The sequence below is a fragment of the Halichoerus grypus genome, chromosome 9 (assembly GCF_964656455.1).
Source record: "Halichoerus grypus chromosome 9, mHalGry1.hap1.1, whole genome shotgun sequence".
NCBI classification, from domain to species: Eukaryota; Metazoa; Chordata; class Mammalia; order Carnivora; family Phocidae; genus Halichoerus; species Halichoerus grypus.
Genome location: NC_135720.1, coordinates 118,432,813 through 118,458,655, shown reverse-complemented (window position 1 = coordinate 118,458,655; position 25,843 = coordinate 118,432,813). Strand labels below are relative to the sequence as shown.

General features: G+C 35.0%; 1 protein-coding gene across 5 annotated transcripts in view; it reads left to right on the top strand.

Moving 5' to 3' along the window:
• EXOC2 (exocyst complex component 2) overlaps nt 1–25,843 on the top strand; it is a 256,500-nt gene that overhangs the window by 67,604 nt on the left and 163,053 nt on the right. For 4 of the 5 annotated variants that reach the window (XM_036072479.2, XM_036072475.2, XM_036072476.2 and 1 more), the window contains 5 exons: nt 4,934–5,047; nt 7,059–7,183; nt 16,667–16,747; nt 24,787–24,932; nt 25,067–25,148. In XM_036072479.2, coding sequence (XP_035928372.1) covers nt 4,934–5,047; nt 7,059–7,183; nt 16,667–16,747; nt 24,787–24,932; nt 25,067–25,148 — 548 coding nt within the window. The remainder of the gene's footprint in view (nt 1–4,933; nt 5,048–7,058; nt 7,184–16,666; nt 16,748–24,786; nt 24,933–25,066; nt 25,149–25,843) is intronic. The other variant, XM_036072478.2, reaches the window with a different exon arrangement.

The following is a 25,843-nucleotide window of genomic DNA, read 5'->3' as shown; positions in this document are numbered from 1 at the left end:
TTGTTTTGAGTGTGTGTGTTTTACATATTTTCAGCTTTCTTGAGGCATAATTGACAGAGAAATTTGTAAGATACTTAAAGTGTACATCTTGGTGATTTGATAAATGTATACATTGTGAAAGGGTTCCTACCATCTAGTTAACTAACACATCTAACACCTCCAATACCTCACGTATTCCTTTCCTTTCTTTTCCTTTCCTTTCCTTTCTTCTTTCTTTTTTGTGAGGACATTTAAGTTCTACTCCTTTAGCAAATTTCAGTGATATAATACTGTGTTACCAACTATAGTTATGTTTTATATTTGGTCCTTCAAGACTTTATTCATCTTATGGCTGAAAGTTTGTACCCTTTTACCAACCTCTTCTTATTTCCTCCACCCTCTAGCCCCTTCAACCACTATTCTGCTCTCTGTTTCTAGGAGTTTGACTTTTTTTTTTTATTTCACACATTTATGCAAACCTGATAAAGGGTTTATATTCCTTATATCTGATAAAGGGCTAATGTAAATTTGCAAATTTGACAAGGGGTTAATATCCAAAATACACAAAGAATGCATACAACTCAACAGCAAAAAAAGAAAAACAAAACCAATTGATTAAAAAATGGGCAGAGGAGCTGAATAGACATTTTCCAAAAAGATATGTAAATGGCCAACAGGCATATGAAAAGGTAAAGTCAGTAATCATCAGGAAAATGCAAATCAGAACCATACTGAGATACCATCTCACAACTGTGTTAGAATGACAATTATCAAAAGGTCAAGAGATAATAGATGTTGGCGAGGATGTGGAGAAAAGGGAACCCTGGTGCCCTGTTGAGAGGAGTGTAAACTGGTGCAGTCATTATGGAAAACAGTATGGAGATTCCTCAAAAAGTTAAAAATAGAACTACCATAGGATCCAGCAATTCTATTTCTGGGTGTATATCCAAAGGAAATGAAAACAGGATATTGAGATATTTGCACTCCCATGTTCATTGCAACTTTATTCACAATAGCTAAGGTGTGGAAACAGCTTAACTGTTCATTAATGGATGAATGAAGGTGCATATATGTATAATGGAATATTATTCAACCATGAGAAAGAAGGATATCCTGTCACTTTGCAACAACATGGATGCACCTTGATTTCATTATATCACACAGAGAAAGACAAATACAGTTTTGTTTTGTTTTTTAAATAAATATGTTGAACATGATTTTTTTTTTTTTAAGATTTTATTTATTTATTTGACAGAGAGACACAGCCAGAGAGGGAACACAAGCAGGGGGAGTGGGAGAGGGAGAAGCAGGCTTCCCACGGAGCAGGGAGCCCGACGCGGGGCTCGATCCCAGGACCCTGGGATCATGACCTGAGCCAAAGGCAGACGCTTAGCGACTGAGCCACCCAGACGCCCAATATGTTGAACATGATTTAACGGTTAAACCCATGGAGGCTGTGTAGTCTCAACCGTTTCACCAATACATACAACTGCTGTGTTTTGTTTTGTGTCTGCATTTTGTACTTGTTTCTTTTACTTGCTATTATTGTGTCCTAGATCCTTTCTTGATGCTGTTCATCCCTCTTCACACTTCTGCTCCCATTATGGGCAGGGAACCACCCAACTGTAATAAAACTACAGGGCTTGAGTGAAGGATAAAGAAGCTCAGTTTGGCTTCTCAGAGTCCCTTTTTGCTGCTTTTTTGTCAGCTCTATCTTTAATCTGTGAGACTGATCCCTGTTAGAAGAGGATTTCACATAGTTGAATAAGCTATCAAGACTGTTAATAGTAGGGATTTAGTTGATATCAGATGATTCTATAGTGCTTTTTGATTTTGTTGAGATAATTTAACTTTCTGAACAAGCGAAGTATTAGGACCACATAGAATGCCAGTTTAAGTATCGAATAGAAGTAAGGTTGACAAAAAAAGTGGTAGGTATTTCTCCATGCACTTTTCCCTCACACCATTGACAGACCCCCGCTAATTCATCTTGCTGTTCTTTCCAGTTTAGACACATGATCCTTGACATAGCACTCTAGACAGACATTGCCCACCAATTAAGGTAGAACTGTGGGGTATGGCCTATGCATATCAGAAGGAAGTGTTTCTAGTTACTTATTAGGGCTCAGCCCTTTACACTCAATCATTATATTCCCCAAAAGTTCTAACTTGGAGGCATGATATACAAATAAATAAAATGAGAAAAACTTCCAAAGGTGACAGAATTTTATTACTAAGTAAAGTATTAAACCAGCAAGAAGAATACAAACCAAAATAAACTTCTAAAAATGCAGAGTTCTCCAGCTCCCTCTCAGAGATCCTGTCTGGTAAAAATGACAAGATTATGGAACACACACACACCAAGAATATTCAGACTGTAGTCTTTTAACTTTTGAAGCCAGTGAGGAATGATGTGAGATTGACTTAGTCTTTGAGTTGCTAACACTGAGGTGAGGCCAGCTGGATGTCCATGACTCTCTTAAAATGTCATTTTACCTTGTCTGTTACTGTAGTGCTAAGCAGGGCTTTCTTTCCCTCTAATTAAAAAAAAGAAAACATCATAGTGAGAAAGGTAGGTGATAGGAATTAAAGTGGATCTCTTGCTCTCGACTAGGTACTGGCACAATAGATGTTGGATTCTAGATTAAAGTGCAGGGTTTACAGAGGAAATCATAGCTGGTTTTGTTGTTTGCATCCCTTGCCCTTTTAGGGAGTATGAAGCAATGAAGGGAGCCAGGAGTAAAGGGAGAGGGTTTGTGAGATTCTTTGGTGAAAGCTGTGCTAGGCTGTGAAGGGGAGGTATGGTGAACGTGTACTCTTCTTCACTCATAACTGGTGAGTGTGGCTTCCATGGAGCCACCAGGTAAAAGTGTTCCTTGCATTTATGAAACAGAGACCCTGGCACTGGAGAGCACTGGAATGGTGCACATGGACAGTAAAGGTGTCTGCCCTAGAAAGATGTTTCCTGGGACCAGATGAGTACCTCACTGGAGAGAGCAGGCTCCAGGCTATTTTAAGTTGTATGTCAGGTGACTGGTCACCTGCAAGTCAAAGAGCTCCATTAGAGATCAGAGAGTATTTTTGAAAAAGATGGAGCGTTGATCTTGGACCACACTGCTTAGTTTCTTTTTTATTTTTTTTATTGTTATATTTCTTTCTTTTTTTTTCTTTTTCTTCACTTTTTTTTTAATTTAAATTCAAGTTAGTTAACATATAGTGTAGTATTGGTTTAAGGAGTAAAATTTAGTGATTCATCACTTACATGTAACGCCCAGTGTTGATCACAAGTGCCCTCCTTAGTGCCCATCACCCATTTAGCCCACCCCACCCCCCCAGCAACCCTGTTTGTTCTCTATAGTTAAGAGTCTTTTATGGTTTGCTTCCCTCTCTGTTTTTGTATTATTTTATTTTTCCTTCCCTTCCTCTATGTTCATCTGTTTTGTTTCTTAAATTTCACATATAAGTGAAATCATACGGTATTTGTCTTTCTCTGACTTATTTCGCTTAGCATAACATTCTCTAGCTCCATCCATGTCATTGCAAATGGTAAGATTTCATTCTTTTTGAAGGCTGAGTAATAATCCATTGTGTATATATACCACATCTTCCTTATCCATTCTTCAGTTGATGGATATTTGGGCTCTCTCTGTAGTTTGGCTACTCTTGATAATGGTACTATAAACATTGGGATGCATGTGCCCCTTCTTATCAGCATTTTTGTATCTGTTGGGTAAATACCTAGTAGTGGAGTTGCTGTGTCATAGGTAGTTCTATTTTTAACTTTTTGAGAAACCTCCATACTGTTTTCCAGAGTGGCAGCTCCAGTTTGCATTCCCACCAACCTCACTGCTTAATTTCTGAATTGAGGCTGTGTTTGTAGTAATGTGACATCAACTCTCTCTCAGATGAGAGTGAGTAGAAGTCATTGGATCTGCCCACATTTTCTTTCGGGGTGGTGATAATCCCCACTCCCCCCAACCTTACCCCAAATACACTGGGCTATAAAACAGTGCTGTGTCCTGTCCATACCCCATGAGTTTGGCTTATCCAATGTATGGGACTGGGGAACACATTTCAGTCAGAGGGGACAACAAGATCAGAGGAACGAAGTAAAAATTAACATGATGTGTGCAGGAAGGTATAATCCCTTTGAAGTTGCTGAAGTTTAGTTTTAAGGATTAGAGTAGCAGGAACGAGTCTTGAGAGATAAGCAGGTTCGAATCACGGAGAGACTTGACTACAGAACTTGGACTTCATCCTGCACAGAGGGAGATAGGGATATGGTGAGGGCTGCTAGCTCCCATAACAGGCTTTGCCCATGTTACTTTTGCTCTTAGACACAGCTGTCTTAACTTCCATCATGGAGCTTGAACTGTAGTAGTATTTAATTATTATTTGAACAAAGAAATAAATGAAATGATCCACAAGTTGGTCATAAAAATGTAGGCAAGAAAGTGAGCTGCTGGTAAGGTATTGCCTGTTACAAGCTTTTCTTAAAATTATTCTAGATATAGACAAGTAAATATGAGTATTTTGTAGTTAGCTCTAATTTTTATCAGTAGGTATTAGTATTTTTAAAACAACTCTCACATAAGTCTTTAAGAAAAACCATTTTAACAAACTAATGTTCTTAAATTTCAGTGTATCCAAATTTTGGTTTTTATCCATTGAATAGAGAATGATTGTATATTTGGATAGATATCATAAACTTTAAACTCTATATTGATGTAATTTCTGTATTTTAATTTCTTACATATACAAAGTTTATATGATAAATCAGCTGCAATGTAAGAAATATATTTTGTCTACACATGTAAACATAGACTCTATAACGTATGATGTATAATTGTAATGGTTTGTGGTCATGCTTAATATCCTAGGTACTCCAGGATGTCTGTTGCATTATTGTAGTAACAGCACTTGAAGTATATTTTAAACCTTTTTTCTCCCTTAGAAGTAAGTTTCCCCAGAAGGACTTAGAAACGCTGTTTCCTGGAATGAGTGCTGATTTTACAAGTGAGAATTTTTCAGCTGCCTGGTATCTTATAGAAAACCACTCAACCACCAGGTCAGTGGATGTTGGACTACTGACTATGCATGCTTTCATGTGGATGTACCTAATAGGTTTATATAATAATGTGGGTTTTAGGTCTGCCTCTGCCACTTAGGTAGGAGTCCTTTGACTTTGGGTGAGATCATGAATATCTCAGAGTGTCTTTTCCCTTATTTATGAAATGGTATTAATTAGCAGATTCTTATTTCCTGCTATCTTATTGTTTCTATATAATTCATATTTGTGCAACACATTAAAACTTTGTCGAGTCTCAGCTGGGTACCTAAACCGATGTGTCTAAACATGACCTCTCTCTTTTCAAATAATAGAACTTTCAAGTCCTGGTGTAAATTGGCAACATACCTCCTTCCCTAGAACAAAGGGAGATGAGTTGATTTGTCATTTTACAAAAGCTTGCCTTAAAATTAGCCAAAAAAGAGTCAAGGTCATATATCCAAGTTGAAGTGCTCCCTTTTGTCTGCTAATTACATTATATCACACTCTCTACAAGAGCATGTATGTAACTTTATGCAAGATTGATTTAAACAATTATATTTAGTAACAGCGTTTGAATAAAGGAATGGCTTATTGCTTAAAATTTACATTCTTAAAAAGTCAACTTGTTAAAATATACCTTAGGAGAAATTTTTCCTTCACCAGTTAGAATGAAAACCATTAGAAAACACGAAGAAGAGTCTCCCTCGAGAGAGAGAGAGAGAGAGAGAGAGAGAGAAAGAGAGAAAATCCTGATAAATTTTTAAGATTTATTTATTTTTAGAGAGCGTGCACATGTGTGTGCGCATGCGCGGGGGAGGGGCATGGGGTGGGGGTGGGGCAGAGGGAGAAGAGAGAGAGAATCTTGAGCAGACTCCCCGCTGAGCATGGAGTCCGAGGCAGGGTTCTAACTTACAACCCTGAGCTCTTGACCTTAGCCGAAATCAGGAGTTTGACACTTAAGTGACTGAGCCACCCAGGTGCCCTAATCCTAATAAATTTTTTAAATAAATGTCAAATCTTTCGTTGCAGAAGATGGTTCTAATTTTTACATTATGGATGTGCTTTTTCTATTACTATAAGTCAGAATTGATCTCTGGTTTCTGTGTAGGGCTATCATGGCACTGAAGAAGAGCATATGTGAAGAATATATTCAAAGTTTTATAGCCAGATTTTCTTAGCCTACCTGGAAATAAAACTTCTGAAATATAGAGGCCTACCTGTTTTTCTCTGCTTGAGATGTAGAGATGAAATATTTTGGTCTTTTTAGTTATTTAAATTGTGAGTTGACCCCCAAGTTGTTTGTTTTTTTTAAAGATTTTATTTATTTATTTGAGAGAGAGTGAGTGAGAGAGCAGGAACAAGGGGAGGGGTAGAGGAAGAGGGAGAAGCAGACTCCCTGCTGAGCAGGGAGCCCGACGTGGGGCTGGAGCCTGACGTGGGGCTCGACCCCGGGACTCCAGGATCATGACCTGAGCTGAAGGCAGATGCTTAACCAACTGAGCCACCCAAGCACCCCTTGACCCCAAGTTTTTCTGTAATTTCACTGTTAATGACAGAGGACTGGATATTGATGTGGTGAATAATGGTATGCTTAATTTATATACAGAATACAGAAATGAACTTACAGAGGAGTTCTGCCTTAGATAACTTGATAACCACTGCATTGATCTAGTTGTGCCCATCAGGGAGTTGATATTCAAGACTCCTTACCTGGCATATCAACACATGGTATATATTGCTTATAGAAATACCCACATGTATATTTACTTCTTAGGGGTCTGACATATTTGGAATGACCATATGAGGGCTACAAATCTGTTCTATAGTTGCTGTAATTTTGTAATTGTAATAAATAAAACATTTAGATGTAGGTAAGAATTTGAAAGTTTTTTGTTTTCATCTGGCTACATATTATATCAGTCTGCATCTTTCTTAACTTAGGCTTCAGTATTTTACATTTAATGCATTATCTTAGTTCTTTTTTGCTTTTTAGGAGTCTCAAACTTTTGGTTTCTTAATTTCATTTCAGTTTTGAACAGCTCAAGATGGCAGTTACCAACCTGAAGAGACAGGCTAACAAGGAAAGTGAAGGCAGCCTGGCATATGTGAAAGGAGGTCTGAGTACTTTCTTTGAAGCCCAGGATGCCCTCTCAGGTAAGGTGACCCTCACAGCCATCTGCTGGGGCTTCCCAACGGAAACCTGACACTGTGCTTGCGGAGTGTTTACAGGGTGGGACGTTCAGTCTGTATTTATAAAAGTAGAGATCTAAAATGTGCCATAAATATTTGTTGCAGACCAGGCTGGAATCTCTTTGAAGGCTTGGTACTTTAAATATTTGTCTCTGAGGCTTTTGTTGACCCATTGTACTAAATGTGAAATAGGAGACTACTTTGCCTCTCCATGATGCCCAATCTCCAGGGCTGATAAGAAACTAAATCCCAATAGGTGTAATATTCTAGAATTTTAAAAATCCTTTTATAGCCATCAATATCTTACACATGTGACTAATTCTGTATATGTGACCCATTGTGTGTTCAGTTTGGAAAGGACTGATGATAATGTGTCATTCTTTTTAGGTATCACCCCATGGGCCCCATATACAGTAGTTAAATGTCCACCATCCATGTTGTCATCTTTATATGGGAAAGAAAATATATTAATATATTAAATAGAAATAGCATAGCTTTAGACATTTCAGGGAAAGATGTTGGGTATGTTTTTTTCCCCCTAAAATCACCTTTAATTAATAGAAATCAAATTAATGTTTAGTAAAAAGTAAAATATACTAATAAAAGCCTAATTCTTTTTAAAAACAGAGATACCTATAACTAAGTACCTATATGTAAGTACCTGTAACTTTAAGTATAGACTAAGAGGCCACACTTTCTTCACTTCAATAAGACTTATTATTTTTTTTATTAATTTGTATCCTCAAAGTATAGACATCTTTTTATTGTTTTTAAAACCCCTCTCCTCCTGGGTCAAACAAGCATGGTTGACTTCTGTCAAGTAAAATGTGCACCTGATATAGCTCTTTTCTTGCCAGTAGAACTTAGGTTTTTGAAGGAGTAAAATGTGAATGTCTAGGAGGGAACAGAGAAGTTAGGTAATTTTCTTTGATAAAGACTATGTGCTCTATATTTTTTGAAGGGATACTTTTCTTTCTTTCTTTGTGCTTATTGATGTTCTAAGTTATCAGTGTTACTATGTTAACAATAGAAACCTGAGCATATATGAACAGAGTTTAGCATTATCAAATAGAATTAAGTTATTAATTTCCTAGTAGCTATGCAAATGATAATTGGCCATATGTGATTAGCATTTCTCAGAAATTATTGTAATTAAAATTATTTCACTTAACAGAAATGTATGTTTGACTTTTTTCTCCATTCTTTTTTTAACATATGTATTTGTATACACATGTATATTTATTTATGGTTTTAGTTTTATAAATGGCTTCAATCTTGGCAGATTTTAAGAAGTTTTATTTGGTGCATTAAACTTATATGGTCTCATTTATCTATCACATTTGCCTTAAAAGTATATTGGTAACTTAATGTTTAACAAAGATCATTCTGACCAGCCGCTTAATCACATGAGCAGGTGGCTCTGTGGCATATAGAAAGTGATTTTAATAATAAATTCAAAAAGTTTAGACACACATACTCATTTTTCTATGTTTTGATGTAAATGAAATGTATATTACAAAAAATAGTAAATAGATAAACAATAAGCAAAGACTACTTGTAATCCCATGGTAGAGATAATGACATTAACATTTTGATGTATTTCCTTTTGGTCTTTTTGTTGTTAGCTTATATGAGTACATATTACAAAATTGTAGTTATAGTGTATATACAGTTGTGTATGCTAGAAACCTCCTTTATTCTTTAGAGTGCTCCTCTGGGTGATTATTTTAATATACTATAGCATTTGATTTATTAGTAGTTCTTCAGAAATTTTTCTGCCTATTTTCTTAAGCGAAATTCATCTACAGTTTTTTAAAATGCTTTTTTGGTCAGGTTTTGGTGTTAATGTTCCACAGAAGCACATGGATCTGTATGTGTATATATGTAGGTACCGTGTGATGGGTTTTGTAGATTAGGAATTGCAGTTTGGAAATCTGAAAAAGCTAATATGTTGAAAGAACTAATAAATTATTTGCTCAAGTAATTTGTTTTACTTTTCTGTAATGAAAAATTTCAAATATGTTAAAAGTAGAATAGTATAGTCAGGCCTATATAACTGTCAGCTAGAATTAAGTTATTAATATCTTTTCATACTTGCTTCATTGATACTTTTTGAGATTGGTTGGTTTGTGTTTTACTGATCTCAAGCAGTGAGTCTAAAGCAGCATGACATTTCCCTCCTACGTACTAAAGTGTGATTCCTCCTAAACAAGGACGTTTACCTGTATAGCCACAATGCCATTATCACAACCAAAATGTTTCAGTAATTCTTCAATATCATCTAATTCCCATTTCATAGTCAAATTTCCCCCAGTTACCCTCCAACTTTCTTAATTGTTGGTTTGTCCAAATCAAGATTCAGATAAGGTCCAGGCATTTCTTTTTTTTTTTTTTTTTTTTTAAGTCTCTTAGCCTCTTTTAACCTAGAACAATCCCCTTACCTTTGCTGCCTTGGCTTTTTTTTTCCCCCCATGCAATTGATCTGTTGAAGAAATGAAGCTCTTTGTCCTATAGGATATCCCATACTCTGGATTTGACTGATTACTTCCTCATGGTGTCATTTAATTTATTTTACTCCCCATTGTATTACTTGGACTTAACTATTTGGACATTAGATTTGGTTTTCAACATTTTTGATCATACGTGGTACTGTGTACTTTCTGTTTTATTATATCAGGAGGCCTTTAGTGTCTGTGTGTTCCTCCTTTAGAGACACTATGATGGATCAAGTGGGTTCCAGTGGGATGGGTACTGGTAGTTGCATGTGTATGTGTGTATATATTTTTTGGAAGTACACTTTTTAAACTTCTGAAATTTCTACTCTCTGTGTTCTTCCCCTGAAATTCTCTATTTCATCAAGATTTCCATTTTTAGCATTGCGTTATAATTTTTAAATCATTTAAAATCCATGTTATAGGGGCACCTGGGCGGCTCAGTCTGTTAGGCGTCTGCCTTCGGCTCAGGTCATGATCCGAGGGTCCTGGGATCGAGCCCCGTGTCGGGCTCCCTGCTCTGCAGGAAGCCTGCTTCTCCCTCTCCCACTACCCCTGCTTGTGTTCCCTCTCTGTCAAATAAATAAAATCTTAAAAAAAAGAAAAATCCATGTTATATGCCCTGCTCATTATCAATTCAATTTGTGTTCTACTTCCTTTATTTACATTGATTCTTTAGTGATGCTCTTTCTCGTATTTTTAATATTTGAAAATTTAATTTTCCTCTTAGATCTAGTAGTTTGTAGTGGATTTGTTTTTTAAAGTTAGTGTCTAGTGTAACATTATGAAAAGAAAATGTGTTTCTTAATATGTCAATCTTCTGTAACTGTGCCAAGATAAAAATGGGAATGGAGGGCGTGTTCTCATCATGGCACACTGTTTGATATATTTCAATGCCTGTTTACATTATTTAAATCTAGCGTATTTATAATAAACATGTCAGAAATCTCCCACTTTAATTTTGATTCTACCAGTTTTTATTTGTATATAAAACATGCTTCCTTTGTAACTTTTGGTGGCTTGGATTCTCTTGATATTATTATGGTATTACAACGTAATAATGATAGCTGTGAAATTAGGGGCAATTCCAGAGACCACCTACAAGTTTGATAATTTGCTAGAAGGACTCACAGAACTCAGCAAAGGCTGTTTTTCTCACAGTTATGGTTTACTATAGTGAAAAGATATAGATTAGAATCAGCCAAGGGAAAAGATGCATAGGGCACAGTCCAGGAAAGTTCTGTGCATGGAGTGAAAGTTGCCCTCTCATTGTTGAGTCATGGATGGCATTGATTTTCCTGGTATGATGTGAGATAGTGTACGTGGAGTATTGCCATCCAGGGAATCTCATCTAAGCCTTGGTGTCCATAGTTTTTACTGGAGCTCTGTCACATAGAAATAATTGGCTCTTCCAGTGGCTGACCTCCATTTCTAGTCCCTCTGGAAAGGTCGAGCTGATGCTGAGTGACCCAGAGTCCTCACCATAAATCACATTGTTAGACTATCTGATGTGGCCCAAGGCCCCTAAGTAAACAAAGATACTTTTATCAGGTAAGAATTCAGAGAGCTTAGAGGTAACCTCTCAGGAGCTGAGGTCAAAGGGCAGACCTCTTTTGGGGCAAGATTAAATTCTTTACTACACAATAACAGTATTTCATACCCTTCCTTTTGTATGCATTTACCTAATATATTATACATCATATTCTTTTTAACCTTTAGAAATTTGATTTTGGCATCTATTGTAAGCAGCATGTGGTAGGAGTTTTATATGTTTATGCCATTTTGAGTGTCTTTGCCTTTTAGTAGAAAAATTTAAGTTATGTACATTTATCATAACTGACATTTTTTTCCTTTTGTTTTATTGTATCGTATTTTTTGGTTTTCATTTTTCCCTTTGTGCCATATAGGTTACAAATATTCCAGATTTGGAAGAAACGTTTTTAAATTCTGTCATAGGTTGTCTTTTGACTCCTGTTGTGTATGACAACAGTTTAGGACATCTTTATTTCTTATGCTCTTTCCTTTACCCTGATTTTAATTTAACCTGAAGTTAACTACCTTTTTATTTTACTTTTTCTTTTTCATTTTATTATTATGTTTTTAGATTTATTTTTGTCTTTTGCATTTAATTTTATAGCATTTTTACCATAGTTAATTAAAATTTACCATATATTCATATAAATTTAATTGGCTTTAATTTTTATTGCAAGTCATTTTGTATTTCATCTTTTCTATATTTGAATTTTTTGTTTTGTGCTAGAGCTTTTTAATTCTTGCATGTCTGGAAATGTCTCTTGCTTTCATACATGAACAACCTCTTGGCTATAAGAGAATTGTTTTCTGAATTGATCCCAGTGTCTTTTAGTGTTAGAGAGAAATCCTGAGCCAATATAATTCTTTATTACTCATAAAGGAATTGATTGTTTTTCTCCCTCCCTAAATGCTTAAAAGATATATTTGTTTGGACTTGAATTAAAAAAAAAAAAAAAAAACACCTTTTCAGGATATATTAGAATGTAGATCTTATCTTTATTCATTTTTCCCAATGCTTGATAAGCTTTTAGAATCTGTAGACTCATATCTTCAGTTTTTAACACTTCCTTTGTTATGACAGATATCATTTATGGTTTGTTTCTGAATAACCTTGTATAAAAATATTACTCCTTTATTTCTGCTCTCCTGTATGGTACCCAGCACTTTTTCTGTTTTTCAGTACACTGCTAAGTTGCCCAGTAGTCGTATGCCTCAACTAGTTTCCTTCTGTTTCCTGCTATTCTGGGTGTTGGGAAATGTGGTCTCTAAATGGTGGTAAAGGGAAAGGAGTTGTTAGAGGTAAGAAAAATGGGGGAGCACAGAGTTAGAGTCCTGAAGATAGTTACGAAAAAATTAGATGTTTCTTGTCAGAACTAGGCTCAATAGAGATGACGGAGTATAAATAAACACCTTTCTCTGCTCTTTTTGATATCATCTGTGTTCTCTTTAGAGTGGACTGTTTCATATGCATCCAAGGGTGTTTTTCCATCCCTCCCGGTCAGGTAGACAGTATGGCTTTTATGTATCTTTAAATTTTTATGCTGTTGTCAGTTTGCTTTTTCCCTGTGTATATCCATAAATATTTTAATTAGAACTTGACAGGTATGTCTGGTATAACTTATCTGCCAGTGTTAATCTCAGTGTGTTTATTGTAGTTTTTACTTTACTATATCCTGCAAAAATATTCCCAGCAACTTGTGTTACTTTTCCATGGCAGTCACGCTGCCTTTCTCTTCATTCCTTGAAGTCTTGAGCCATAGTTTCTTACCAACTCTTTTCACATGAGTTCTCGCAGGCCATGGTGATGTTTGTGGAGCTTTTCATATCATTAAAGGCCTTCTTCAGTTCCTCAGTGCCTTCTGATCATCACCTTTGTTTTGGTGACCATTTCCCTGAATGCTCCTTGAGCTTGTCACCTGTCTAATCTCTTGGTTTTTTACTGGCAAGTCCAGCATTATCACTTGCTTCTTTTAAGAACAATTATGGACCAAAACTATATGAATTACTTTTATTTATGTTATATTAAAGAATAGCTGAGCAAAGAGGCCAAAGCAGAGTAAATAACACAGGTTACACAATTGACCTTTCCTCTCATGTTACTTTTATTGTTGCTACTTGAGGCAGCGTAAGCCATAACCGATTTTTTGGCACATTCTGTTGTGTCTATTGTTATATGAAGGTTATAGGCAGTAATGGTTATCAAGGATCCAATTCTCTAAGTGAGAATCCTTTATACCTTTTAGCCATCTATGTAATAGTTGTAATTATTTTATTATTTTTTTCCAGTATAACTGAGGAAAAGATTCATAGATTACCTAACCTATTTAAATGTAATTTATAAAATTTTGTCACTTTCATAAAAATTTGGTAGAGTAAGAAGTAGGAACTAAATGTTTGAAAAGCTCTCTACAAATTTAAATTTTTAAGACACTTCATTCTAACTCATCTTAGTCTTCTATTTTAGTAAGTATTATCCTCAGAGGTTGGCATGTGGGCCAAATTAGGTATGGCCCCTCTTTGTACAGGCCAGGAGCTAATGATGGCTGTATTTTTCAAGGTTTCTTTGGAAAAAAAAAAGGAAGTAGAATATGTGATAGAGGCCCTATGTGGCCCACAAAGCCTAAAATATTTACTATGTGGTTCTTTTTAGAAACAGTTTGCTAGTCTCTGACCTAGTTTGAATAGTCCTGTCTCATAGGCTAGTAGTAATATATAGTGGTTAGAGTATGTGGATCACAGTGTACCTGACATAAATCTTTATAGACACTGCCTATACACACATGTCATTTCTTAGTGCCTCATTTAATAATGGCATTGTATAAATGCGTAGACAAATACTTTGAATTTTTTAATTGAAATCTGCAAATTTGATGTCCACATTTAATTAGAGTTAAAACAATTTCAATGAATCAATAGGCTGTCTTTCTATAACTCTGATTTTTCTTTGAATAGAACTTTTATATACATACTTTTTTGTTTCCCAAATACAGTTTTATGGTGTTCAACTGCTTCACATATTTAAGTTTTAATAGATTAGAAACAATAACAAACCTGTGATAATGTACCAAGTTGCTTATTGAGTTATACTATTTAAAAATGTTTTTAGAGAAAATAAAAGGTCAAGTGAACCAGACATTGGGTTATTTGGTTTAATTTTCTGGAAAATAGGATTGCCTTTATCAGATCCCAGTGTCTCTTGGTCCTCATGCTTGGCTGACAGCTTGACAGTGGCTCTGCTGTGGTGGAGATGGGCGGCAGGAAGCTGCTTTGTCAGCAAAAATGGCTGTAAACTGAGCTGAGGGGAGCCAGGCTTACCTCGTTTTGACCTGCTGATCAGTGATGGGTTTTGTCAGCAACAGAAATGTGACTGCATGATTTCCTTTAATGGTTTTGACTTAGAAAGCAACATTTGAAGCAGGGCTACTATAAGATGCAATGTCATATTGCCATGGAAGAACCTTATGCAATGCCCCCTTAATAAAATAGAATGTGTGCGACGTGTTCTTTTGCAACAAGATTGTCAGAAAATTACACCAGCATTTAAATGAATAGTGTGAGCAGTGTTTTCAGTTTAGCTTTTTTCTATTTGGGCATTTTTATCTCGTATCTTTAAAGATAGGGAAGTTATTTTCCATTTAACTTAACAAGTTCAGGTTAAGTTTAGGTTTTGATTTTATGTCACTATCACCACATAATCCAAATTTGAAACATTAAATAAAGAACTTTCTTTTCACTCGTGAATCAACCAAGACAAGAATATACTGGCTGATTTTTTTTTCCCCCAAATGTATTTCTTTTTCTTTCTTTGAATGTGTTTCTCTGATAGAGAAGCAGTCTGTTTATAAATTTCAAACAAAATTTGAAATTATTCTAAAAAAAGGTATTAAAAAAGGGCAGGACCAAAATTAGAAAGTAATTAAAAGAAGCAGAAAAGTAGATGTTATTATGCATTGAGAATATTTTTATAGTGCATTTGAGCACTGAATTTTACCCAGAATTTCCTAATCAGTGAGTCAAAGGAAACAAATAAAACTGTGATTGATTAAAGCAAAACATTTCTTTTTTTCTTGCCTAAGCAGACCACATCCCCCTCTCCACCCCCCCCACCCCCCCGGAATAAATCTACCACTCATGACTGATGGGTTGATGCAGAACCTGTAAAATCCTTTTAAGAAGAGTTTGACATTCTCTTTGAATGTTGGAGAATAGCTACTATCAGAGTGATGTTAATTTCATTGTACAGGCTGTGAAGCCCATGGAGTTACACATCTTATATTTGAAATTTTGCTGAAGGAAGTTATGTAAAAGAATAAAATCCTGGGTATTTAGCAGTTATTATTTTGGAGAGAGGTCTCATTTATTTGCAACTGAATGCAGTTCCCAACTAACATAATAAGTCTATTATTTTCGTTCTATAGATGTGAGGTTAAGTTGCTTGCCTATGCAATACAGGCAATATGGGGTGAAGTTTTTTGTTCTGGGATTAGACAGCATGAGTTCAAACTTGGGGTTTGGCTTTGTGACGTTGATCAACTTATTTAATTTCCCTGAGCAATGGATTTTTCCTCTGTGAAATAGAAATAATATTAGAACATACATCATTGACTTCTTTCCAGATGAGCAATATGCATTAGAAACTTATCATTGTGATTAATTTATGATCATGGCTCAATTAATGTTTGTTTTGCTAGTTTTATTATTTGTCAGAATTTTGAATTTGAAATTATATTTGGTCATTTCATTTTGAAAATTTTCTTAGTGCTTCACCTAGGTAAGCCTGATTTGCTCTGTTTAAAACCTACCCTACAGTAGGTAAAACAATTTTTAAATGTAAATTTTTAAGTGATTTTTTTTAATAATGTTTATCAGAACCATGCAGACATACGAATAATAGCAAAAATACTCCTATATAATTTGTATATTCACAAATTGATATATTGGTAGATGTTACCGGATAGTTCTTGAGAAATTCCAGGGAAATAATAATAGAAATGAAGAAAACATGAATAATATGTATTTTGCCACGTTGTATCTAAGGCTGAAATGAAATACTTTGAGGTTGGTATACTTCAAATACTAGTATTTCTATTTTGCAGATGGTGAAACAGAAATAAAAATGACTTTCCTATATATTAGTTACTTAAGTCTCACTTTTCTTTTTTAATTTAACTGTTCTTACCACTCAACCTTGATGATCAGATAATTGAGTATATATATTATTGTACTATTTTAATAGTATTAAACTATGAGTAACGTAGACTGGTGTCTGCTGGTTACTTTGCAGAGTTTTTGCATGTTTGTGCTTCTTTCCAGCAGTGAAAATAATATGACCATTTTTTAAAGTTGTTTAAAAATGTCATTTTGATGTAATGTCTTCCCACCCACTGAAATAGCCCACACTTTAACTAGATGTTTTTTCTAGCTATCCATCAAAAACTAGAAGCGGATGGAACGGAAAAAGTAGAAGGATCCATGACGCAAAAACTGGAGAATGTTCTGAACAGTAAGTTTTGTCCTACTACCCAAAACTATTTATGGACTTTATAACAAGCTTTAATATAGTACTTGGACCTGGCTTCACAGAACAGGCGGTGAGTTGCATTTTAATATTTATTTCTAAATAGTAATGATTTAATAAATATAAAGGAATAAAAACATGGAAAATGAACGTTCTGTTTTGTTTGCATTTTATTTATAAGAAATCATAATTTGAAAATAAACCAGTATGCTTCCAAGAAGTGAAACTTGCTACCATAAAAGAGACCAGTATATAAATAACATTATCAAAGAGAGATAAGTGCTGAAACAATAGCCAGGATTGCCATTGACCAGAACCCTGAAACACATCTTCATATATCTAACAGTGTTACAGCAAATAATATCAGCTCCTAGAATGACAAACACTTACATGTCATTGATTTATCTATACCATCACTTTTTCCAAAGTGAATTTAAGGCGGCTTCATATTTAAGAGTGTTTCTAACTCTGAGACATTTTGTAAAAGTTGTATGCCAAAAGAACCTGATATATATACCAAGTTTTGGGTCCCACCCACTTGCCTTATATCTTTTTCCCCTCCCCCTGACATTCTAGTCCCCAGCTACTGATCCTAATGATCTGGAAGAAACTCATCAGATGAATCAATTCCTATTATAATATTAGCAGCTAAAAAGTACATTATCCTCTTTCACTCATATAGTAAACATTTGAGGGAGCAATAGTGCCCAGGGGAATCTCCTTTGTTTTTTAAATATAAGTATAGCAAATGATTTCCCCATGAAATAGGGTTAAGAATAGCTAAAACAGGGGCGCCTGGGTGGCTCAGTCGATAAGCGTCTGCCTTCGGCTCAGGTCATGATCCCGGGGTCCTGGGATCGAGCCCCACATCGGGCTCCCTGCTCAGCGGGAAGCCTGCTTCTCCCTCTCCCACTCCCCCTGCTTGTGTTCCCTCTCTCACTGTGTCTCTCTCTGTCAAATAAATAAATAAAATCTTGAAAAAAAAAAAAAAAAAAAGAATAGCTAAAACATTTAAGAACCCTTACATCAGATCTTTAGTGATTCCGTGAATGCAGGATTGTGATATTGAGTTAGTTTTGGACTTCTAGCTTAATTTATTCCTGTGATAACTTTCTGAACATTTTTTTGATAAATGTCTGTTTTTAAACCCCTGGGATCCCTGATAAAATATTTTCTGGAAAGAAGCTTTAATTTGCTGTAGGCTTTCCTTGGTAGAATTTGAGTATTTTGATTTCATCCTAAATTTATGAGTTTAGCAGCACTTTAAATATTTCCCTCTGGTGATTGTGGTGGTGGGTTGTTGTTATTTTGCCTTGAGATTTTGCCTTGTTTTTGTCTGAGAACCAAGTCACCTGCTTAGTTGAAATTAATATATTCTGAATTCAACTCAAACATTTACAAAAGCTATTACTGTATTAATATAGTCAGACATTTTAAGGTCTTAGAAAGGTATTTCTACTCAGGGATGCTATTTTCACTGGAGAACTTGTCATCAAACCATGATATCTGTAAAAAAAATGATATTATTTCAGTAACTTTAAAAAAGTGATTTATAAGGACAAGCTGATATTGTAATTATATTGTTGTATCAGTAAAAGAAAATAGATACTTATTAAGGTTTGGAGAAAATTAAGATCTGTTTCATGTGGTAGGTTTAGCATAGTGTGTTAACATAATTTTTTTCTTTTAAGGAGTAGTTTAGGAAATCCTCCCTTGGGACTTGTGATATAAAATTTGTAAGGGAAATTATTTTACTTCTATTCCTTTATAACCACAAACTTTATCTAGAAATGTGTCATATTAACTTCATTGAAGTTTACTCTTCTTCGATAAAGTTGGGCTTAACTAGTCATTTCTTTATGAGACTCTCCTTCAGGGCTTTCTGATGTAAAAATTTTTCTTAAAATATATTCCTTTTTATAACACTTTCTTTTTTTCTGGAAACATTTTTAATGAACTTGATGTTGATGTTTGCTATCTTGGATAAGGTTTTGCTAATTCAGGTCAACATGACAAACATTAATATTTAAGACTGGTTGTGTAAAAGTACCATGTTTGGTTCAGTGTGAGATACAAAGATGGAAGACATATGGCCCCTGCCCTGTACACATGTCCTTTGTCCCGGTGGGTCTATCATAGTTTGGAAGCTGGAGAATCAGAAAAAAAAAAAAAAAATTATAGAGGGGCACCTGGTGGCTCAGTTGGTTAAGTGTCAGACTCTTGGTTTCAGCTCAGGTCATGATCTCAGGATCTTGAGATTGAGCCCCACGTCAGGCTCTGTGCTGAGCATGGAGCCTGCTTAAGATTCTCTCTCTTCTTCTCCTTCTGCCCCTCCCCCTCCAGCTCATGCACATGCTGTCTCTCAAAAATAATTATAGAAGTACTATGGAAAATTTAATTTCTTTTCTTTTGGAAAAGAAGGAAAGAATAGATGAGTATGAATGTAGTTTAGTTTGCTTAGTTATTATTAATGCTTTAATCTTATGTATAATTATATACCAATTTGTATATGTTTTTCCTGAGTTATTTTAAATGAAAGTTTTCAAAATTCAAAAGGGCAACCTCTTTCACCTTAAGTTTCTAAAGGGTAATGTTGACTATAAGAAACTTAGTCCATTTTATTCAGAATATATCAATATTGATTCCTTTCATTGAAATTTTTTTAATTTTCCTTGACATGTGTTTTTTATATTTGCCTTTGAACCTAATAATTCCTTCTTGATTTCAAGTCAGGGATGAAGGGATGACTATTAATTTATATCAAATTCACATATCCAACTCTATGTCCTTACCTATTCCAAGAGTATAGAGTACTGCTGTCTAATAGAACTTTTGCAGTTATAGTTATTGAGCACTTAAAATGTAGCTATATGTTGCTGAGGAATTACTTTTTTAATTTTTATTTAATTTTAATAAATTTAACTTTAAATTGAAATAGCCCTATGTGGCTAGTAGCTACATATTAGTGCAGGCATAGACAATATTATATAAGTATTTATAGTAGCAGCTGTGGTGGTTAATAGTTAAAACTTTTACAGTGCTCACTAAGGTTCAGGTATTGCTTTAAACATTCTCTATGTATTTAGTTCTCTATGAGGCTTGTGCTGTTATATCTATTTTTTTTTTTTTAAAGTAGACTCCATACCCAGCGCAGAGCCTAATGGGGGTCCTGAACTCACGAGCCTGAGATCAAGACCCGAGCTGAAATCAATAGGCAGACACTTAACCGACTGAGCCACCCCGGCACCCCTGTTATTTCCATTTTATTGACGAAAAACTGAATCCCAGGAAGATTAAATGAGTTATCTAAAGTCATATAAGCAGTAAGTGGCAGAGCTGGGATTTATATCTAGTTATCTGGCTTCTAATCTGTACTTCTAAACTACCAACAGAGCTTGCTGTGCATGGTTTTGATAGGTATGAATTTCAGTCACCACAGTTTGGTTAAATACACTTGTCCTCCAGCAACATGGTTCAGATTCCCATTATCGCAGTATATTTGTCATAATTGCATAAAGTACAAAAGTGCTTGCTAGTTGTTCAGTCCACAGATCACTCCATAAATAAGAGATGTGAGAGATGATCAGTGAGCAGTTACCTCTTTTTCTTCAGAATCTGTCTGTGACTGGTCACCATACATATATTCATGCACAGACAGCAAAGCATATAGTTGTGTGGACTCCTTGTCCCCCAGACATAAACTCATATGGCTTTTTATAGAAATGGATAATCAAAGAGGGGATTGACCCACAAAGATGAAAGTGCATTAAAAAAAAAGTGGTAACAGTGTAAGTGAAATTCAAATCTACCATGACTGGAGGAGTTACGGAAGCAGCAGCTGCCAGTAGGGATGTAGGCACTGCCGCTGTTCAAGAGACTTGAGCTGTGCCGCCAGAGGAGCTGGGTAAAGGTGAATTTATCAGTGGAAATGAGGAAAGTATGAAGAAAAGGATGAAAGCATCCTAGGGGAAGTGATGCTTCAAGGAGTGCTCAGAGACAATCAGTGACATTCAGAGTCAAAGGATAAATTTAGAAAGGAGTAAGGTAATTTATCAAAGTATAGAAAAGATGCTTGATACGTATTATAAATTTTATGATGAATAAAAGCAAGCAGTCTTGATAATTTTTTACAAAGAAATAGAACACTAGTATTTTCAATGTTTCTAATGTTTTAAATCATCGTAGAGTACTAAGTAAATATTGGTTTTACTTTTTTTTTTCATTTTCTTACTCATTTATGACCAACAGTAAGCACGTTTTTAATGTTGCAACAAAAATTTTTAAAAGTCACAGAACAATCATAATTTTCCCATTAATTATTAAGATTGTTTATGTGGTTTCATCTTGCATAGCCATTTATGCGGTTCTGGACACTGTGCCAAAAGGGGCTTATTCTGTACTGCACCACCTCTCTAAGTAGAAGGAATACTGGATACTGATTCAGAGGCTTATTTTTAGTCCTTGCTCTGTAAGCGTTTATTGAGCACATGTTAGTTCCATCCCAGGGATATGAAGATAGTACTTACGAATTATTCCTAAGAGTTTATAGTCTAATGGAGAACACGGATAAGCAGTTGATTAAATTATGGTATGATAATTGTCTGCTCGTGGTAATCCTGGGGTACATCTGGAGTCTGCACAAGTTGTACCTCATTGAAAAGTGGAGTGAGAGAATCTCAGGAGAGGGTCATGTGAGCCTTCAAAGATGAGTAGTAAGTATCCAGGCAAGCAGAGGTTGGCATGTGGGCAGCCAAGTGGATACAGGTGTCCCAGACAGGGCAAGCCACATGAGGAGGAGGTCCCTGTCTTCAGGGAGCAGACCTCCTGCAGTCCAGGAACCAGGATCCAGTATGGTCATGTGCAGATGTCAGATGTGGGACTGCAAGGTAGATGGGGGTCTGCACAGGATAAGCTTTCTATGTAGTGTAGTAGAATTTGTCTTTATCCTGACGACTGTTGGTAAGCCATTGAAGGATTTTAAATAAAGAAGTGACATTATGAACTTTTTAAAGAATATTCTGCCATCCGCATAGAGAATTGATTAGGAGAGAGCTAGATTAGAGACAAGAAGAGGCATCAGAAAGAAGTGCACAGTTGTCATGTAAGAATGAAGTGCGGAGGACTTTTAACCAACACAGAGGTGATGAAGGTAGAGCAAATGGCAAGATGAGAGATGTTAAGGAGATGAGAAAGGCTACCAGTTTGCTGTGCGAAGGAGGAAGAAAAGTAGTAGTCAGTGATGACTTTCAGATTTCTGGCCTCAACTAGAGCAAGAAGGAACAGGTTTGGGGCATGAGGAGAAGAGTAAAGAGGTAAATATTCAGTTCGACTTATAACTTGTTGGGTTTGAGATTCCTGAGGGTTGTACCCATAAATATCTTTCTACCTCTTACTATATCCTAACTGTGTGTCACATTGAGCAGGTTGAATAACCTCTCTTTGTTTCAGTTGCTTGCACTATAAAATGGGGATAAGAATAGTGCCTGTTTTAGGGACATAAACAAGTTTAAGTGAATTCAGAATTAATACATATTTTTAGAATAATTAAGAAGAATTTAGAAGACTTACTAAGTTTTTAGAATAGCACCTAGCATAGAGTAAGCACTCCATATTGTATGTATGTGTAGTATGTCTTTACGCTACCCACCAAAGCTCCCCAAAACTCTTTTTAGGTTATAAGGGATCCATAGAGGCTAAAATGTTTTTTCTTCCTCCACGGCATCTTCATTCTTTCTCCTGTCTCACACTGAGGAAAATTTTTACAGCTCTTGTTGACCTGACTATGATAGTGGCAGCCCAGTGCCTGTAATATAGCGGCCTTGCTCTTGGTGCTTGCGGTGCATCTGTAACTGAGACTGTGATAGTCACAGTCCAGTGAGCTGGTGTTGTGACATCCCTCGGAGGAGAAACAACCAACTTTCAGGCCTGGAGTTGCCCAAGGCTGGATTGGTTCTGCAACCTGTAAGACCTAAGTCATGTTTTTCACTATCACGTCGCTCCGTTCGATTTGTTCTGTGAGTACACGCTGTTTGTTCCAGCCCCTGCCAGCTGCCTTAAAACCGGGTGTTCTCAATGTGAGAAGGTGGAGTGAAGATGTGGATGGATGGGTACATGGGGGAAATTGTTCCTGGGAGACATGGCAGATGTCTGACTGATGGTTTATCTGCAGTGTCACTTTGTGTGTGAACAACACCACTGAGTTTAGTGGTTTTGTTTTTCTTATTAGTTAGCCCTAGAGAATAAAGACATAAAATGCATTTTATGAGCTGTTGGTGATTTTTATCTGCTTAGTTTCACTGCTTTCATTTATTTTATTACTGATATAATTATCCAGTTATCAAAGAGTTATAAACTCCCAAAATTTTATTGTGAATGTGGCAAAATTCATAACACAATAACAATTTATGGATAGAAATTATTTATAAATTAAAATTATGATTTCATAGCATATTTCTCTATGTGCATATTTAAAAATTCTCCATATATACATTTCTGTATAAATAAGTTATAATTTTATAGTTTATAATTTCTTCCTATAAATTTTTCTCTATAAAATGTTTATTTTATTTAATGATAAGTGAATTTTCTACTCATACTTGTTTTCATACTTTCTAGAGGAGTTAAAATTATTAGTTGGTATTTCTTTCTTACCTTTAAAATACAGTGAGCAAAGTCTAATTTTGAACACTTAGACTTTTGACCCAAATTCTTTCATTGTGCAAAAAAAAAGTACTTGTGAATTTAACATCCACAGGCCACATATAAGTAATCAACCTTTTAGAAATATTTAGTGGCATTTATGTATCTTTTCATTTATGAAGCCTCAAATCACGAAGTTTATATTTTTAAATGATAAACAAATACTTAATTTTCTTTGCAGAAAAATGTTTTAACCCTAATCAGATTTCAGATACTTCATTTAGCTACCATTATGTAGTTTGGTGGGAAGAAGGGAATATATTTTTTCTCATCTTACAGAAATTTAGTATTCTGCATTTGAAAGCATGTGGTGAAAACAGCTATCTTGACAAAGTTTTTCTATTAGGCCTTTAAAATTTCAAGAAAATTTAAACATTATTTAGATAAAACAATTATGTTACAAAGACAACTTTTAACACGATCAGGCCACCCACAGTGTAGACTGGAGAATATGGCATGCAAGCCACCCAGTGAGACTGAGGTAACTTTTTCATCTTTGCTTAAAGTATAGTCAGTAGACCAGATAATGTAGAAACTTTTTATGAGCTTCGATCAAACAGCCAAAAACAGTTACCCTTTTTCTCCCCTTTTCTTGTGGCTAATTAAAAATATTTCACAAGTTGAAAAAGTTAAACTGTACCCAGTAAATTTTGCTTTAGATAAAGCAATTCTTTCATTATAGTGATTTGTATAGTTTGAAGTCTTTTAGGTTAAAAAATATATATATGTATATAAAAAATATCCTGTTTGTGTATAAATTGAATTAGCTGATTTAAGAAGTACTCATTAATGATATGTTAAAATTTGTCATTTAAGTTGCTTATGTAATTATTTGTGCCTGCTGCATAAACAGATAACTTTACCAAGAAATAGAATTAGTTCTGAAATATTTCTTTTGAACAACTTTTCTGAAAGATAAATATTTTTCTTGTTTTATTACCATATAGTACAGATATTAAATCCAGAGAATTTAACTCGTGTAGTTGTGTGTGCCTGTGTGTATATGTGTGTTTTAACCTATTATCTGAACTAATGAAATAATCTAAGGACCCGTAATTGCTATAAAATTTAGAAGAGTAGCTAAAATAAATGTAGGTTCAATTAGTGATTTTATTTGGTCCTGGTAGATATGGTTATTTTTAATCGGATACTATTTTTAACATATGAAAAGACTTAGTGGGCAAGGTGGAAATGTATTTTAGCAAACCCTAAAAGATCTCCAAAATAGCTAACTTTTAAAAAAGTCTGTTGAGTTTTAATGTAAAGCTATAATAGCAGCCTATCATTTTGTTTTATTTAAGCTTCTTTTGGTCTTTTTAAAATAGGAGCAAGTACTACCGCGGACACATTATTTCAAGAAGTATTGGGTCGAAAGGACAAGGCAGATTCCACTAGAAATGCACTCAATGTGCTTCAGCGATTTAAGTTTCTCTTCAACCTTCCTCTAAATATTGAAAGGAATATTCAAAAGGTAGAGTACATATTTATGTACCCATGGTTACGATGTCATAAATTTTAAAGAGTTACTGAGATTTTTTTTGATCTTAACCAAATGTGTTCATGATACTTTACTGACAGTCTCCAAAATGTTTCTTTATTTTAAAGGGTGATTATGATGTGGTTATTAATGATTATGAAAAGGCCAAGTCACTCTTTGGGAAAACGGAGGTGCAAGTTTTCAAAAAATGTAAGATTTGTTTATTACTTTAAGATCTACTACTTCTTTTTACAGGAAGAATGTAGAATGTATTCTGCAAAGAAATCATGTGCATTTTAGTTTTTGTTTATATGGTGCTCTTTTAAAAATGTAAAACAATTACTTCAAAAATAACATGGCTTTTCTTACCAAGATGTAGCGAAAATGAAAAACCATGGCTAGATAGGTTTAGGATAGGTTAGTCTTGGACATTCTTTGCCATTTGTTAACCATGATGCCATTAAAAAATCTTTTTTACTGGAAAGAATCAATTATGGATATTTTCTATAAAATTTGGCTATAGATGGAAACCTACATTTTAATCTTCTCTCTTCAGAAAAGCCATTTTTAGTGAATTCTAACCTTATTTTAAAGTAAACTAAACAACTTTTGAAATTATCTCGAGTGCAGGAGTTATAGAAAATAAGAAAAGCCTAAAATGTCCTGTGGTAATGCCTTATCAACTAGGAGAAATATCACAGGGCTCTAATAAATTCCTAAATGAAATCCATAAGGACTCAGTAAACTTAATTTTTTTGTTGTAGTAAATTTACATGCAATGAAATGCACAGACCTTACATATTATAGGTCAGTGAGTTTGACAAATGCACACACCCATGTAACCCACACCCTGGACAGAATGTTTTCGTCACTCCAGAAAGTTCCCTTGTGCCTCTTCTTAGTCA